This window comes from Lutra lutra, chromosome 4 (assembly GCF_902655055.1).
Source record: "Lutra lutra chromosome 4, mLutLut1.2, whole genome shotgun sequence".
Taxonomy (NCBI): Eukaryota; Metazoa; Chordata; class Mammalia; order Carnivora; family Mustelidae; genus Lutra; species Lutra lutra.
This window is the reverse complement of record NC_062281.1, coordinates 161,530,634-161,548,909: the sequence shown is the minus strand read 5'-3', so window position 1 is coordinate 161,548,909 and position 18,276 is coordinate 161,530,634. Positions and strand designations below refer to the sequence as shown.

Here is an 18,276-nt window from a genome sequence, read left to right as displayed (position 1 = left end):
TCAAACCATGGATTAGAACAGAAAGGAATCAAGGAAATAGTTAATTTGGCTGTATTAGGAACCAGCATTTGTATTAACCAAGAAATCTGTTATATTCATGTTACCCGAGAGGAGGAAGGATTTGACAGGTTAATTAATTTGTCTTTTTCCTTTTAAGGCCCTTTGCTATTAAAATATTTTATAATCTCAACAGAGTTCTTTAACAAGCTTGTTGCTTCACAGTCTATAATAGCAATCTGACATGGTTGTCTTCTTAAAATATACATAGGAAGAAAAAAAATACATAGGAAGAAAGATGTGGGCAAGTGTTTTCCCGGGGTTTGAACAGTGTAAATAGTAAGAATGGATTTTTAGGGTTCCACTTTGTCAGTGCAGTATTCCAGATCACAGGTGTGACAGAGGCAACCCATTTCTTTAGGGAATTTATATTTTGTGTTTGTGGTTTTGCAGAACTGCTAAAGTGAGTAGCCCATGGCAGGGACCTTTCTTGTCTGGCTGTAAGGATGGTAACACAGTCAATAAATAGTTGTTGTGTGAACAAACAAGAAGAGGTTGCTGTTTGATTTTCCATACCTCAAGTTGTTGGGTGCTCTCCAATCCTGGGGAAATGTTAAGCTTTTGTAGTGCTGACAAAGCTACAGGGATATTGGCACGAATGTATTATAATGCCAGTAAGTTTAAAGAAAGTGCTCTGTGTGGAGATACGTTAAACTCTATGAGTAAGAGTGATACCTTCTTTGGGTCAGATGAAGAACATAATATACGATTCCATTCTCTAAAATTCAAATATTTTCTAACCTTTAGCATTATTTAAAGAGCTCCATGCTCTCTCACCTCCCCCAATTTATTATTGCACAGCAGGCTAGAGAGAAATGTATTTGCTATTGTCAGAATCTTCTGCCGAAAGGTATTTATAGCACAGAGGTTCATAACATTGATTCTAGAGATTACTTCAGTTCACCAACTTGGCTGAGCATAGGAATACTTATGGTTAGCATAATTCATATGTAGGGTAACTGGTGCAGATATATTGAGGAAAGGTATTTTTCCCCTTTACCACCCCTTTAAAGATTTTAACCTCTGTGTGTGTGTGTGTTTTAACAATGGGAATAATAATAGCACATGTATCATAGGACTGTGATGATGAGGACTACCTCTGTATTATGTGTAGAGTGCTTAGAATAAAATCCAGTACATAATAAGTACTTATAATAACATGTACTTATAAATACTTATAATAATAAGTACTTATAAACATTGGTCGCTGTCATGTCATCATAAGGAGAATGAACTTGAGTTTTATTTATTTTTTTTTAAAGATTTTATTTATTTATTTGACAGAGAGAGATCACAGCAGATGGAGAGGCAGTCAGAGAAAGAGAGAGAGGGAAGCAGGCTCCCTGCTGAGCAGAGAGCCCGATGCGGGCCTCGATCCCAGGACCCTGAGATCGTGACCTGAGCCGAAGGCAGCGGCTTAACCCACTGAGCCACCCAGGCGCCCTGAACTTGAGTTTTAGAGAATGGATTTTATTGAGTAGAAACTTAGGGCCTGGCCTTAATTAACTGCATGGCTTCAGCTTGGCCTCAGCTTAGGATGGGAATAGACCATGGCAGGTTTCTTAGTTGTGGGAGTGTGGGCTTTTGTGACTGACCCTGATACTATCACAAAACTTTCCTAAAGTGGGACTCAGGACTTATTGAGACATTGTAGATTTCTGAGAGTATTTCCATTTTCATTAGGACTTAGAGCAGGGGATTCTGAAATAGGAGCTGTGAGAGCCAAGTGATTAGACTGGTAATGGGAGGAAAAGTGAGTGTAGCTACTAGGTGAGAGTGAGTTTGCTTGGGTAATAAGTACAGTGGCTTTCTAGTCTTTTAAACTCTCACTCTTAATAAAAAAATAAATTTTACATTGCAGCCCATCCCACCTGTTCGCCTTTGTTTTTGTATGTATTGTCAGTAATAGATGTCATAGACATACATGTTTCATAAAACAATTCTTACTGCGTGAAGCACTCTGATATTTTCTGTTCTATTTCATTCTCTTTCCCTTTTAAGAAAGTGTTTGTCCTGACTTCTAAATTGATTTTATGAGTTACTAAAGAGTTGTGACCTGCAGTTGAAAAAATATTGGCTGGGGTAGGAATTAATTGTTTGGCTGTTACCCTAGAAAAACAGTTTGACATACTTTGTCATGTCAATAAATTAGAGGAGCCCTTCAGAGTTGGCAGGGGCTCTTAAGCAGGGGACCAAGACTTCTACTTACTCTGGTTCGCTTAGCTCCACCGGATTACTTGGCTTTCTTCAGGCCAGGCTGTTTTTGTCTGATGGTTTCTTGTATGTTGGGGCTTATCTCCTTCTCTACATTGGGAGCCAGCTCCTGGAGGCCAAGAACTATAATAATTGCTAATACTTTTGGGGTTTCTGGGTGGCTCAATTGGTTAAGCGTCTGCCTTTGGCTCAGGTTATAATCCCAGGGTTTTGGGATTGAGTCCCGTGTAGTATTGGGCTCTTTGCTCAGTGGGGAGCCTGCTTCTCCCTCTGCCTGCCACTCACACTGCTTGTGCTTTTTCTCTCTCACTATCTCTGTCAGATAAGTAAATGAAATCTTTTTTGGAGGAAAAAAAAAGCTAACACTTCTATAGCACTTCCTCTTTGCTAGGCACTTTTACGCTTTTCATATATTAATCTTCACCGCAACCTATTTATTAGGCACCTGAAGTTATTTTCATTCTACAGATAGGGAAAACAAAGCATACAGAAGTTCGGTAGCTTACCCTTCATTAGAGTTCTTCTGTAGCTTACCATAATGTCTTGTGTAACATCTGCCATACAGATGATTTCATTAATAGTTACTGACAAGTTAAACCAAATAGTTTCTGGGTTTATTTTCTTAGCTTTCTTTTGGCTTTTCTCACCACAAGGTTATTCAAGTGATTAGAGAGTAGTAGAAATTGAATTAAAAATGATGCTGAACTTTGTCAAAGGAAGGAATACAGAGTTTATTTTAATTGGTCAAATTCAGAATTTGAATAATGGCTGTGCTTTGAGCCGTAACATTAAGACTGTCATCCTCCACCTGACATGGGTTTGAGAATGAATAATGTTACAGAAATGCCCACCTATTCTTAGCTCCTTAATTTACCGATTTGGGATCTTAGTGTGCTTTCTTCCAGTCCCGTGCCCACTGCAACAGCTGTTCTATACTGGCCCACGCCTCCAGAGTAAATGGTATTTCTGTCACAGTGTGAGTTTTCAAGTTGGTATGTACAATTTTTGCCAGAGTCTTCACTGCTACCAGGCCTCAGGGTTGGAGGTTGCAACTGACTTGTGGGGGAGGGAGTTTGGTACTTGTCACTGAGGAGGAACAAGGTGCTCTCTGACGCTCTGATTTGTTACAGGCTGAGTGTGAATGATGTCAGGCAGATCAGAGGACAGCTGATTCATTTGGGATCTGGGACTCCTCACTGTGGCTCACTGCTGCCTCCTGGTCTCTTAGGTCTTTCGCAGAGGGGGTGGGAGGGAATTCTGAATATTATGTTTTTGAAGAACAGTGCTTTAATTTTTCTCTTAAGTTTGGGGAGCCTTTGTAAGTTTCCTTTGGCTTATAGACCGCATACCCCTTGTGTGAGAGAACTTCCTGCCAAGACTCCCGAGTGTGAGAGGGCAAAAGCTTTGAGTAGCCAGGAAAATGATGAAACGGAGGAGAGAGAGACTGGGAGCACCATGTCTGCGGATTCAGTAAGGAGGCTGGGGTCTCTGAGTGGAAAATGGCAGATGTCAGGAAAAGAACTAATGCCAACTAACACACTTTCATTTGCTTGAATAAAGACTCTGCTTTGGAGATGCCTGTCAGAAAGAGGGCTTAGCTGGCTCACAAATTCAAGGTCAAAACTCTGGTCCCCGGCAGGGGCCCATGGGGCTTCTAATTATGAAAATCGAGTTAGATGCCATTTTAGGGGTGCTTAGGTACCTGGGGAACTGGGTTAACAATGAAGATCTTTTTTTCCTGTCGTGAAACAGATGTGTATTTAAACTTAGTGTCGAAGCTGCGTATACAAGCCCCAAGAATGTGAGAAACAAATGGAAATGAAAGTATCTTCTCCTTGGACTAGAGAGGGTGTTGTATTTCTGCCCCAGGCCTGTCAGCTCAGGACCTCAGATCTGCCCTTGCAGATCTAAGCCTGAGTCCTTTAGGGTGTGACCTGAATTTTATTTCTGTGTTGGCCAATAGAGAAATAAAATAGAAAAAATAGAAAAATACTTAGATAAGGATTTCATAGCTAGGGAATGGAAGAAGGCTTCTATGTCAGGTTAGCTTTTCCAACAGCTTCTCAGGCTTATTTAATGAGGAAGGGCACATTGATCAGCAAAGTAGGGAACCAGGGAAAGAAGTGTCCTAGAATCCATTCCACTTCAGTAATCTGTCTTGAACTGTCTTTGCATGACTCACAGAGTGGAGGGCATGCCCTTCAGACTTTATTCCCATGAATGTTAGAGCTTACCTGGAGATAGCATGATATACTTGAATAGGCACACATACTTCTTCAGTGGGTCATTGCTCTTCTGTGTTAGTGGATGCTCATTGATTAAATAATGATTGTACCAGACCTTGGAAGACTGTAGTTGTTTGAAGCATATAATTGGAAATATTGGCGTATGTTTAAAAAAGTGTTTATTCTCCTACTAAGACTAAAAGTTAAAGACTGTAAAAAGAAGCTTCATGAACTAAAGTGTCATTTAAAGTAAAGAGGATTTGTTAGCGAAATTGTAAATTTTTAAAATTAAGCTTGTAGTGTAAGAGAACGTAAGTGGTCAAAATCATTCTCTCCAAATGTTGGTGCACTATGGTTGGTAATCGTTGTGTCTGTTTTAGTGACGTTGAATTTAGCTTAGGAAAATTCCCCCTGCGGAACTAGTAAGTAGTTTATAAATCACCTTTCCTTTTTCAAACAATCCTTTTTAAACTCTAGCCTCATTGTATAACCAGTTTGCAGAGTGGCAATTACTAGCAAATAGAGAATGAGATTTGGTTCTTATAGATTTATAATCTTATTTATATATGCATCAAAATAGCTAAGCCTCATTTTATGTGTTAGGACTCCAAAATTTTGTATAAGCAATATTATTTAGGTTAATAAGAACTGTCTTATTGTATATTCTATTTAGCTCTAGCTTCTATATACTAGGGAACTGATTTTTTGAAATAGTTCTTTAGAAAAGTGAAAATTCTTTTTGAAAATGAGAAATTAATCCAAAGTTAATATTTTCAATTCTTGTCATTTTTATTAATATGTTGAGTTTATGGAAATTTGAGCACACCTGTAATTTAAAATAGTTTTCTGCCCTCTATTTTTCTATCCTTTTATATCCTTGTATTGTGTACTCATCTGGGAAATATTCTGAAGCCAGCTAAAGGGATAATTAGTAGGAAGGTAAAGATTTCCTTTGACTATATGTAATTAAACACAAGTAGAATATAACCGTATATAAGTAGTCAGTAACAACAGTACAGGAAACTAATATTTTTAAACAGGTGCTTATGTGATACTTAAGTTTTTCAAAATCTTTAAAATGAAATATTGTGGCTAAATATGGTATTTCTATAGAAAGCCATGTTCCTACTATAGTAAATTAAATGCTGTGCATCTGTCAATTATTTTTTCATCATCTGACATATCAGTCAATGATCAAAGAAGTAGAAACCCATATTTACCATCTATCTTCAGTCTAATGATGTTATTTACTTAATAGTCTTCAGTACGACTTAACATGTATCGAGACGATTAGGTTGTTTTTAGGGGAAAAAAGTAATCTAAAAAACCAAAATTTAAGTAGAAGCAAAATTCATTATACAGAATTAAGTGATGTTATTTAAAGTTTCATTAGGCAAAAGTTAGCTAAATAAGTTGGTGTTATGGTAGATATAATCTGTTAGTGTTTTACTTTTATGGATATATTCATTTCTATAGGAAGTTGTAGTCATTGCACACAAAATATTACTTACTGCTTGCTAATTGGTGAGTTGTAGATTTGCAGTATTTTTCCAGAAGCCAATTCTAAATACTTTGAATACCCAAAGCTTAAATTTTTGGTTTTAATTCTATGGATTAAATTTTAGTCTTGATGGTCTTCATGTGCCATTGCACTGAGGTAGGATATTTGAGAATGATTTTTGACCACTTTTTTTTTTTTTTTTTTTTTGAGCCTCTTGCCTAAACTAACCCACTTTGAATGTTTCTTTTTGCTTGAGAAATTATCCCTGACCCTGCTTTTTTCTACCGTGGTATGTTGTCAGAATCTCCACTCTTTGCCGAGGATCTGAAGTAAACCAGCACATGTTTTCACCCACATCAGCTCCAGCACTGTACTTCACTAAAATCCCATTTAGTGCTGATTGTGCCCTGGCTACTACTTCTCCTCTTGTCTTTTTCCTGAACCCACAAGCTCATAGCAGTCCTGGCAGTCCCTGTTGCAGCCGCCCGCTGCAGTGGAGGTAAGGAAACCTGCTGCGACGTGAATGTGGGCCTTGGTGATTGCTTTTGGCCTAGTAGCTAAAACCCAAAACTTTCTCCTTAATAATGGGGAGAAACAGAATAAAAGTCACAGAGAAGAGTAAGAGGAATGTCAGATATTTCTGCTATATTCAAAATTCAAGAGAAAGAAAACATATCAGTAGTTAGACAGTTATGTGCCCATTGTGACAGCAGGACAACCCTGTGACCACTCCATGGGAGAAGCATAGTGTGACAGAATGCTACAGCTCTCTAAAGGTTAACTAGTCCAAATGCCACATTTTGCACAACAGGAAAATTTGATTCTGAAATAGGTTAAGTGATTTGTTCAGATTGCTGAAAATAACCCTCTTCTCCTCATTTCTTTCTGACTTTTTATCTAGTTACCATTTGAGTACATGCTATGTACTGGACACTGTTTTAGGCCTGTAAAACAGAAGAGTGATCAGAAAGAGCTAAAGTCCCTGCCCTCAGAGGAGCTTAGATTCTAGTGGAGTAAATATGAGTAAATGAGTAAATATATAACAGATGGACATATGCGATATTGGGAAAATAAAGTAGGTTGAGGAGAATAGGGAAAGTGAGGCCCAGGGGTTGACATTTTATATAAAATGGTCAGGGAGGTTCCTCACTCGTAAGTTGACATATGAGCAAAGACCTGAAGGAAAGTCCCAGAGCCAGAAAAGAGGTATCTGGAGAAGAGTGTTTCAGACAGAGGCCACAGTAAATGCCGAAAACCTGATCTAAGAGTTTGCTTCATGTGTTCTTTGTTCAGCAGAGTCCAGTGAAGCTATGTGGAATGAGTTGAGAGGTAAGAAGTGGGAAATGAAGTCTGAGACATAGTGATAAGCCAAATGGAGCTTTAAATTCATCGTAAAAATTTTTGTTTTTATACTGAGTAACGTGAGAAGCTCTTGGAGGGTTTGAAGCAGAAGAATGTTATGATCGGACTTAAATCAAAAGGATCTCTCTGGCTAAATTAGAAGGTTACTGGTGTAATCTAGGAAAGACTCAATGATTGTTTGAACCCTTGGTGGTACAGGTGGTAAAAAGTGGCCAGATTTAATTATGTATTTTGGAGGTAGAATTGATAAGATTTGTTGATGGATTAGATGGCAGAGTTTGAGAAAAATATGAGTGAAGGATGACTGAAAATTGGGGGTTAAACATCTAGAAAACTGTAAAATCCAGAAACTGACACTGGGAAACTGTAAGAGATCGCAGATTAGACATTTGGTTAAAGATAAGTGAAATTTGGGCTGAGGGTATATAAGGAATTGTCAGTATTTAAGTGAAACAAATGATTAGGTTTATGAGATCATCCAGTGAGAGTCTGTTGATAAAGAAGGAAGAAATGTCAAAGGATTGAGCTCTGAGGCCATCTGACTTCAAGAGATTGGGGAGATGAGGAACTGGCAGAGGAGAGACTGAAAAGGAGTGGGGCTTTTTAGGAATGAGAAGAATCAAGAGAGAGGTAACTTGGAAACCAATCAAAAAAATTCTTCAAAAGAAAGTATGTTTGATCAATAGGTATTTGTTAAGCTTTATGTTAGAAAAAAAAAAGTAACCAGGAAAACTAGAAATTTGAGTAGAAACAACACTTACTATATAAATTTAAGTGACATTATTTGATACAGGAGTTCAAATTCCACAGACATACTAGTGCAGTGTTAGACTGACACAGGACAATGTTAAGGGCTGACTTTTCCTGAAGTCACCTTTCCAGAGGTACTAGACTTGGTATATGATGCTGGGTAAAATGGTAAGTTGGGTAGTACCCACAGCCTAACGTGTGCCCCCTTCTTGGCATGTGACTTGAAATCTTATCTCTTCACACCTGTGGTCTTGTAGCTTAGGGCTTGAAAACATCTTAAATTTTTTAATATTTTCTTCCTACACTTGTACACATGTCTGTGTTAATGTTTCATCCCATTCTTCTTTTGTATCCCTCCTATGCCAGGTACCAGTCAGTGACACAGCAAGATGATTTTACCTTGTTTGCTGCATATGTTTGTATTTCTTTAAACATTCTTGAATTTTATTCTGGGATGCAATTATATTATTCAGATATAATTTGATCATTTTGAGGATTACTTTTTGGCTTTGTTGGGTGGGCCTAGAGCAACACTGGGAGCTAATTTTTTCTTAATTCTAAGGCAGTGCTTTCTGAGTACTCTAGTCAATGTCTATGCATTATGAGTCTCCCCCCCCCACTCATGCTGGTGGGAATACGATCTATTCCTGTGTGATCTCTGGGGAGTGTAATGCCTACTCATTTTCTTAGTTTTCTCACCCACATCACTTGGCTGAAAATTCAGGAGGAACCCCCTTGCTGAGCTCTCTCAGTGTAGCTCTCTCCTTTCTAGTACTCTGCCTTCCAAATTTTAGCCACCTTAACCTCCCCAGCTTCTCAGTTCTGACTCTTCGACTTGGGTAGACAGCTCAGCTCTTTGGGTACTCTCTGTGTTTGCTTCCTAGAAATGTTCTCAAGGTAGTAAGCTGGGGCAATCTTAGGACTTACTTTGGGGCAATTTTAGGGCTTACTTTGTATGTTTCCCTTCTATAAAATATGTAAAAGCTATTGTTTCACATGTAGAGTTTTGTTTCGTTTTTGTTTTGTTTTTACTTTATGAAGCACAAGGGTGAATCTGGTGTTTGTTTCCCCATCATGGCAGGAAGCAGAAATTCAATCTTTCTTAATATTTTGAACTCAGGCTTCTATGATCACAAGTGAAGATTGCCTCATGAGATTATTGGTAGACTGATTCATATGTTAGATAAACCTAGTAGAAGCAGGACAGACTCTTTGTTTTACCATGCTTAGTCAAGAAAGGTTGAGAAATAAAACAGCAGAAGAATAAGAATAGGTAACTTTAAAAAAAAAAAATAGGTAACTTTGCCAGACATTTAATGTGTGTTGAACATTGTTCTAATCCTCAGAATACCCTGATGAGATGGTAATATAAATCCATTTTATTGATGAAGTAGATAATCCAAGTAAATTTATTTATAGATGAGGGCACTGTGGTACAGAGAGGTTAAGGAAATTATTAATAAGTAATAGAAACTGGCATTTAGTGGGTTAAACCTCCGCCTTCAACTCAGGTCATGATCTCAGGGTCCCCACATCGCATCATCGCATCGGGCTCTCTGCTCCGCAGGGAGCCTGCTTCTCCCTCTCGCTCTCTGCCTGCCCCTGTGCCTACTTGTGATCTCTGTCAAATAAATAAATAAAATCTTTAAAAAAAAAAAAAGAAAAGAAAAGAAACTGGCATTTAGCCCCACAGAATCTCATTTTAATATCTGTTGTCCTAAACCCTCTGGTCTAATGTTTCTGATGGAACATGTGCTATTTTGTATTTAGTTAATAAACCTACAAACTCTGAGGACTTAATCGGTCCCAGGGAGCATTGTATGCATTTAAAAATTAGAGGTTGTTCAGTCCTCCCCTCAATTCTATGAGGCAGGGATTATTATTATGCTTATTTTGCAAATGAGAAGACCAAGGCACAGAGAGGTTAAATAAATTGCTCAAGATAAAACAGCTGGTAAGTGGCAGAATTGGGATTAAAGCCTAGGCAGTCCAGCTTCAGAGACAATATTCTTTTTTTTTTTTTTTAAGATTTCTATTTATTTATTTGACACAGAGAGATCACAAGTAGGCAGAGAGGCAGGCAGAGAGAGAGGAGGAAGCAGGCTCCCAGCTGAGCAGAGAGCCCGATGTGGGGTTCGATCTCAGGACCCTGAGATCATGACCTGGGCCAAAGGCAGAGACTTAACCCACTGAGCCACCCAGGTGCCCCCTGCCCCTTTAAAAAGATTTTCTTTATTTGAGAGAGAGAGAGAGAGAGAGCACAAGTGGTAGAGAGGGGAGAGGGAGAAGCAGACTCTCCACTGAACAGGGAGCTTGATGTGGGGCTCAATCCCAGGACCCCAGGATCATGACCTGAGCCAAAGACAGACCCTTAACCCATTGAGCCACCCAGGTTCCCCAAGACCATATTCTTAACATCTATATTGTTCTGCTTCTCCATCTAAGATACTTCATTAATCTAATACAGTATATTCTGAATCTATATTATTTTGCAGCCCTAGGTTTTCTCTTCCTAAAAGACATGTTCATGACATTCTTTACTAAATTTCCCCATACTGGGTGTTGGAGTTGTATTTTATAGTCCTTTGTCGCTTCCAGGTCCCTGCCTTTATTATCTTTTTTCTTCTTTTAGGCTTATTTTATTCAATTTTATCTTTTACCTCTGCTCATTGCAGCTCATCCACTAATTTAGTTTTGTTCTCTCTATTCACATTCAGGGCCTAAAAGAGCATCAATGGCTAGTGAGTACAATGGTACACTTAAATTCTACAAAATCCTTACCATGTAGATGTGTTTATTGAACATTGCTGTTAAGCAATTGAGCAAATACAAGTTGAGAAAAGAGAAAAATGATTCTAGTAAACAATATGAAGAACTAAAAATTAAGAGCTACTGGCAGTGAATTTGACCTCTATTTAAAATAGATGTAGGGGCGCCTGGGTGGCTCAGTGGTTAAAGCCTCTGCCTTCAGCTCAGGTCATGATCTCAGGGTCCTGGGATCGAGTCCCGCATCGGGCTCTCTGCTCAGCAGGGAGCCTGCCTCCTCCTCTTCTCTCTCTCTGCCTGTCTCTCTGCCTACTCGTGATCCGTCTGTCAAATGAATAAATTAAAAAAAAAAAGAAATAGATGCCCAAGGGACACCTGGCTGGTTCAGTTGATGGAGCATACAATTCTTGATCTCAGGATTGTAGGTTTGAGCCCCACATTGGGTGTAGAGATTACTTAAAAATAAAATTTTTTAAATAAGCAAATATATAAATATAGAGAGAGAGATGACATGAGAAAGGGAGCTAGGATTTGTACACTGCCATCTTGCAGTGGCCATATTGAATTGTCTTTTATTCCGTGAGGTATAACTATTGATATGGACTGAATTGTGTCCTCCTTAAAATTCATATGTTGAAGTTATAAACCTCCCCCCCAGTACTTTTAATGTGACTGTATGTGGAGGTAAGGTCTTTACAGGTTAAATGGGGTCATTGAGGTGGACCCTGATATGAATGGTGACCTATAAAGAGGGGATTTACCACAAAGATGCAGAGAAAACAGCCATTTACAAGCCAGGTAGTAAGGTCTCAGAAGAAAGCAACCCTACCGACACCTTCTAGCCTCCAGAACTGTGAGGATGTAGATGTCTTTTGTTTAAGCCACCTAGCCTATGGTATTAGTTCTGGCAACCCTAGCAAACTAATAGAGCTATTGAGGCTTCTGGCTGCTTTGCCTTAAAGGGCTAGAAAATAGTATCCCTTTGCATGGTTGTTAGAACTGGCCCTGCTCAGAATCTTAACCTTCCTTATTGACTACATCTTCGTCATGTGCTTAGATCCTTAGTTATGTGCTAGAACCAAATTGTTGCCCATAATAATTTGATGAACAGTCAATGCACAGTTTTAAAATGATGCCCACCCAGTCTGTACTGCATTTCTTTTTGTTCCTTGATGAGAAAGGGTAGATGGGTCTGTTTTAGCCATCAGGTGGCTCTTAGGTGTCTTGGTAGGATCTGATCAACCTTAAGAGGCATGGTAAATATAATGATTTGGGTTGAACTGATTAGCCTGTAAACTTTAGTCAACTTGTCCATCTTCCAAGAATATGATTCCAGCCTATTGATTGGCACTCAGACATGGGTATTGCACTGTTGACATAGCCTGATTTGAAGGGGTGCTAGATAAGGTCTGTGGTGCAACTGGTGTCCTTGCAGAGAAGAAAGGAAGTTGTGTCTTTCGCTGTTCACGGGTCCAGCTAGACCTCCTGGGGATAAAAGTTTGGTGTTGGCAACTTCCAGGAACATAGAACGGTTTAGATTTTGATTCGGTTTTAAACTACAGCCCTGTAGTTGGGAGGATTTATAACAAGAAATCCTTACTAGAGTTATACTGGAAGAGTTCTAACTCTAGCTCACTCCATACTGTGTAGGAATTCTTTTTATACATTGTCTAGGAAAAAGCTATTCAGCCTTGGCTTAAAATCTTTAGCAAACAAGAAGTTCACTACTGAAGTTTGCAACTGATACTAATTCAGCCCTCTGGCCACTCCCATGTCACATGTGTGAGAGGCTTTTTGTAGACTTTTATGGCAAAGGACAGGTGTTCTTTTGGGCCTCCTCCCAAATGAGACAGCCTTTGAAACCCCTTTTTGGTAGTGTCAAGATTGTTTCCTGCCAGAGAGAAAGCACTATTTTCATTTTACCAACACCTGCTTTTCTTGTCTGTCTTTTTTTAAACAACTGCTTTTCAAAGTAACTCTAAAGCGGAACATCGCCAGAACTTGTCCTTATCCTGGCCCTGTTGAAGGCAAATTACTTCACTTCTTTCTGTCTCAGTTTCCTACATCATTAAAATGGGGATAATAGTAGGTTCTTCAGGGGTTGCTGTAAGGATTAGATGGGTCATTACAATGTAAAATTGCTCAGAATTCTACCCAGGCTGGTGTAACAGTTACTGTGTTGCTGTCTTTGTTGGAAAACTCACATGTTGCTGGTCCTCACTCTTCATTTGCTTCCATTTGTTTTCTCATATTCTTATTTTCCCTTGGATAACTCTAGATATCACTTATTATTCTGCCCTGCCTGTGGAAGCTTTGTTACTGGCTAAGATAAGGCAATGGCAGCTGGTGCTCTCCTGCCCGCTCATACCGTTTCACTAACTGCTGCCAAAAGCTGGCCTGTTGGGGCGTAGCAGGATGTGGACTAAAATGAGAACAACTCTTCTGAGGCTGTTTTTTGGCAGTAAGAAAAGTTCATCAAACTTGGTTTAAGGTGTTTCATTTTTCCTGTCCTCCTGTGTGAGGGAAAGAACAACTTGAAAGTGCCTTCAGGAGATAGGAAAGGGAAAGTACTTTATTATTTAAAAAAAAAAAAAATTTTAGAATACTAGCTGTGAATTATCCTTGGTATGGCAGAAAATTTTTCGTAGATCCTGGCTTCAGGTAACTCTGAATAAATATATAGTCCTAGTTGGCAAGATGCCAAAGTCTTGCTCTTGGATTAAGATCAAAAAGCTGAAAGTTTCTAGGATATTTCTATTTCTGGAAGTAGGAGAATTTTGTTTACTGAAAAAAATCTCTTTTTTAAAAATGTTGTATTATAGAAAATATCAAAAGCATTACAAGATAGAGTAGTCTCATGTCTTGAGTATCTACTTATCAACTCGTGGTCAGTATATTATCTTCTCTGCATCTCTACCTAGACCCTGCAACCCATTTATTTTAAAGCAAATCCCAGACTGTGTCATTTTACCTGTAAATATTTCCGTTTGCATCTCTAAAGGTAAGGGGTCTTTAAAGATATTACCACTTTAACACCTAAAAAAATAAGAATTTACCAGTATCATCAAATTTCCAGTGTTCTTTGCTTTTTTGGTTTTTTTTTTTAAAGATTTACTTATTTATTTTAACGAGAGGGAGAGAATAGGAGGGAGGGGCAGAAGGTGAGGGAAAGAGAAACCCCAAGTAGACACCACACTGAGCACAGAGACCTTACAGTGTTGATCTCACCACACCAAGATCAGGACCCCAGCTGAAACCAAGAGTCGGATGCTTAACCAACCGTGCCACCCAGATACCCATGTTTATTTATTTATAACTTAAAAAAAAATTTTTTTTTTAAAGATTTTATTTATTTGAGAGAGAGAGAGGAAGCACAGAGGGAGAGAGACAGGGAGAAGCAGACTCCCCTCTGAGCAGAGAGCTGGACATAGGGCTCCATCCCAGGACCCTGAGATCATGACCTAACTGAGCCAAAGGCAGATACTTAACCAACTGACGCACCCAGTCGCCTCTGTTCTTCTTCTTCTTCTTCTTCTTTTTTAAATCAATATCCAAACTATGCCGAACACAGTTCATTTGATTAATATGTGTTTTAAGTACGGTGATCTTACCATTTATTACCTTAACTGGGAGATTCTGTTAATAATTATACTGGGACAATAGGCAGAGACCTGATTGTCATGGACAAATTGGGATGTCTGGTCACTCTGCTTCTAAGTTTCTTTTAATTTAAGTTTTTCCACCGTTTTTCTTTTTCTTTTGGCATTTCATTTGTTGAAGAAACTAAGTTTGTCCTCTAGACTTTTCCTACATTCTGGATTTTGCTCTTTGCATTCCTGATATATTATTTAACATGTTTTTATGACCTCTGTATTTCCTGTAAACTGGTACCTTGATCTGATTCTGGTTTGATTTGGGGGACTGGGGAAGAATGCTTACTAGTTGGTGCAGTGCACAATTGTCAGGAGGCAGATAATGTTAGATCCCTACCATGTTTTGACAGTATTGACTATTGATCATTGTTGCCATTATTGTATTAGGAGTTTGCAAAAGTGATTCCCATTCCCTTTCCATGTATTAGCTTCAATACCCACACTAAAGGAATTTTCCCCTCATTATCTATTTGTTAGCCTTACTCTTGAGAGAGTTTAGCTAGACTCTTTCCAGGCTATTCAACCTGATGCTTCAAATGTCACCAGTTCCTTGGTCTTGTTTCAAACCTGGTAACTATTGTTTTGTAGTGAAGATTGTATACTCAAAGTAGTGCAGCAGGAGATTTTTTGTGTGTGCGAAGGTCTTTGGAGCTTGTTGCTTAAGTAGCTGCTAACTGATTGCAGCACTGAGGAAAACCTTGGCTTCCTCTCTTGGCTCCTAGTAGGCATCCTGGGGTAGCTTTTATATAGACTCTTGTTATGCAAGTGCTCCAAGAGGTGAGAAGGGATCCAGATATCAAGAACCCAGCAGCCCAGGCAACCGCAAAGATACATGTTATTTGTCCATGGCTTTTTTTTTTTTTTTTTTTTTTTTTTTTAGGAGGGGCTCTTGCAGCTGCTTCTCTCTCATGCCCCCAGATGCTACCAAAGGAGGAACCAGTGCCAGTCCTGATTGCCTTGGAGGGTCAGTCCCTTCCCCCGTCTTGGTAGATAGGAGGTTTGGAGTTAGTCTTTTGAACAACTAGCACACTAGTGGAAGAGTCAAAGATACAAATAATTTTCAATGAGAGAAACAGTTACCTAATATAGAAGAGTTAATTTTCATGGTGTACCTTCAGGATAAATTCCTAGAATTGGGGATGCCGAGTCAAAGAAAAAATGCATATGTGGTTTTATAAGCTATTGTTCAGTTTCCCAACATAGTGGTTATATCATTTTGTATTTCCACCAGTGGTGTAAGACAGTGTCTACAGTAGTCCCCTCTTATTTGTGGGGGACCCAGTAGCTGCCTGAAACTGTGGATAGTACCAAGCCCTATATATACTATGTTTTTTCTTATACGTACATACCTATGATAAAGTTTCATTTGTAAATTAGTCACAGTAAGAAATTAACAACAACAAAAAATTGTAAAATAGAAAAATTATAACAGTATACTGTAATGAAAGTACATGACTGTGGTCTTTCTTTTTCTGCAAATATCTTTCTGTCCTATATTTACCCTTCTTGTGATGATGTAAGATAACAAAATGCCTGCATGATGAGATGAAGTGAGGTGAATAATACAGACACTCTGACATAGCATTAGGTTACTACTGACCTTCTGACAGTATGTCTTCCCGACTGTGGAAATAAAAAGAAATTGAAAAATTAAAAAGCAGGGGAACCACTGTATTTGCTCACAGCCTTGCCATTCAAGCTTTTTAATTTTTCCAGTATGATGGGTGAGAAATTATATCTCAGAGTAGCTGACTTAAAAACAAACAAACAAACATGAAGGAGCGACTGGGTAGCTCAGTTGGTTAAGTATCTGACTCTTGATCTCAGCTTAGGTCTTGATCTCAGGGTGGGGAGTTCAAGCCCTGTGTTGGGCTCACAGCATGGGGACTATTTAAAAGAAAGTAAAATAAATAAAAAGTAAAAAATCATATTAAAATGATCCTTAAGGATGAAGACTGTGTTTTCCAACCTTATGTGGAGGGAATCCGTTTTCCTGTCCTAGGAAATGAGGTGGATTCATCCATTATTTCATTCAACAGTGTACTAGATCCTGTGAGTAGAGGAATGGGCCTAAATTGGCAGTAGGAAAATTCCCGGCAATGCCAGAGTGAGAGATGATAATGCTTTTTATCCAGTAAGCTTCCAGCTTTCAGCCTTATTCACCTCTATGACAGCCATTCTGAGATTGCTCTGGAGTTTAGCAGATACTTTTTAAAAAGATGTTATTTATTTATTTGAGAGAGAGAGTGAGAGAACAAGTGGTGGAGAGGCAGAAGCAAGGACTCCGATGTGGGCCTCTATCCCAGGATCCTGAGATCAAAACCTGAGTCGAAAGCAGACACTTAACCGACTGAGCCACCCAGGTGCCCTGAAATTATTTTTAAAAATATCTGCTAGGGACGCCTGGGTGGCTCAGTCAGTTAATCATCTGCCTTCAGCTCAGGTCATGATTCCAGGGTCCTGGGATCAAGCCCTGCATCTGGCTCCTTACTCAGCAGGAAGCCTGCTTCTCCCACTTCCTCTACCACTCACCCCCAGTCGTGCTCTCTCTCTCTCTCTCTCCCTCTCTCTCTGTTCTCTCTGCCTTCTCTCTCTCTTTCAAATAAAATCTTTTTAAAAAAAAATTCAAAATTGCAAGAATAGTTCAGAGAGTTCCCCACCCCCAAACCAGTAGTCAGCAAACTAGAGCCCATGGGCCAAATGCAAGCTGCAGCCTGTGTTTGTACAGCCCTTATGCTAAGAATGAATCTTACATTTTTGAAGGGATGTTTAAAACAAAACAACCTAAGGACTGTGCAACAGAGATCACATATGTCCTGCAAAGCCTAAAATATTTATTATCTGGCCCTTTACAGAGTTTGCCAACCCCTTCCCTAGTCCATTTGAGAATCTATTCCCCATATATCCCATCCCCCCAGAATCCTTCAGCATGTACTTCCTACAGAGACATTTTTGTAGCTATAAGTCCTTAAAATCAGGAAATTAACATCGATAAATACCATCACCTAATCTACAGATTAATTCATATTACTCCATACATCCCAGGAATGTCTTTTATAACAAAGGGATCCAACCAAGAATCATGTGTTAAAATTTTATTTCTTTTAGTCTCCTAAAATTCAGAACAATTCTGTAGTCTTTTCTCAACTTTTATGACTTTGATACTTCTGAATGTTACAGGTTGGTTCTTTGATAGAATGTGTTGCAGTTTGGGTTTGTCTGATATTTCCTCAGGATTAGTTTCAGGTTATTCATTGTTAGGGAGGAAAAACTTTTCCTCTACCCTCTTAGTTCAGTGCCTGGGGGGCCTGTGAATTAAACTAACAAAAGAAAGACTAGCAGGAGAAAAGGCATAAATTTTTATTAATATTTGCATGCTTAGGAGTTCATAGAAAAGGAAACATAGCTCAAAGAACTGGTTAGATTCAGAAGCTTACGTTCCTTTTTACAAAGAAAAGCGGGTTTGGACTTCAAGGGATGATAATTTATGGGGCATACAGAAACTATGTGGAGGAACTAATGGAAAGTAAAGTTTGTTTATGCAGACACATTGTAGCTCTTCTCTCCCAGGTACAGAGGGACACATTCCTCAAAGGGATATCTGTCTGGTTTCAGGCAGATAATGAGAGGGCAGAGAACTCTTTCTGGATCTGTTGATTTTCATTTGTCTTTGGCTTAAAATAATGCTTTTACCAAAATAGCATATTTTGGGGTGGCAAATTCTGGTCCCTTTCAGCATGTTTAGCAG

The 18,276-nt window shown here is 38.9% G+C and overlaps 1 protein-coding gene across 14 annotated transcripts in view; it reads left to right on the top strand.

The window, feature by feature from the left end:
- The window catches only part of MAST2 (microtubule associated serine/threonine kinase 2), a 208,642-nt gene that overhangs the window by 106,777 nt on the left and 83,589 nt on the right, over positions 1 to 18,276 (top strand). For 6 of the 14 annotated variants that reach the window (XM_047725733.1, XM_047725731.1, XM_047725732.1 and 3 more), the window contains exon 5: positions 6,299 to 6,496. The exons of 5 other annotated variants lie outside the window; for them this stretch is intronic. In XM_047725733.1, coding sequence (XP_047581689.1) covers positions 6,299 to 6,496 — 198 coding nt within the window. Of the gene's footprint in view, positions 1 to 3,454; positions 3,742 to 6,298; positions 6,497 to 15,421; positions 15,493 to 18,276 lie in introns of those variants that run through there. 3 more of the 14 variants (XM_047725740.1, XM_047725743.1, XM_047725742.1) reach the window with 3 other exon arrangements.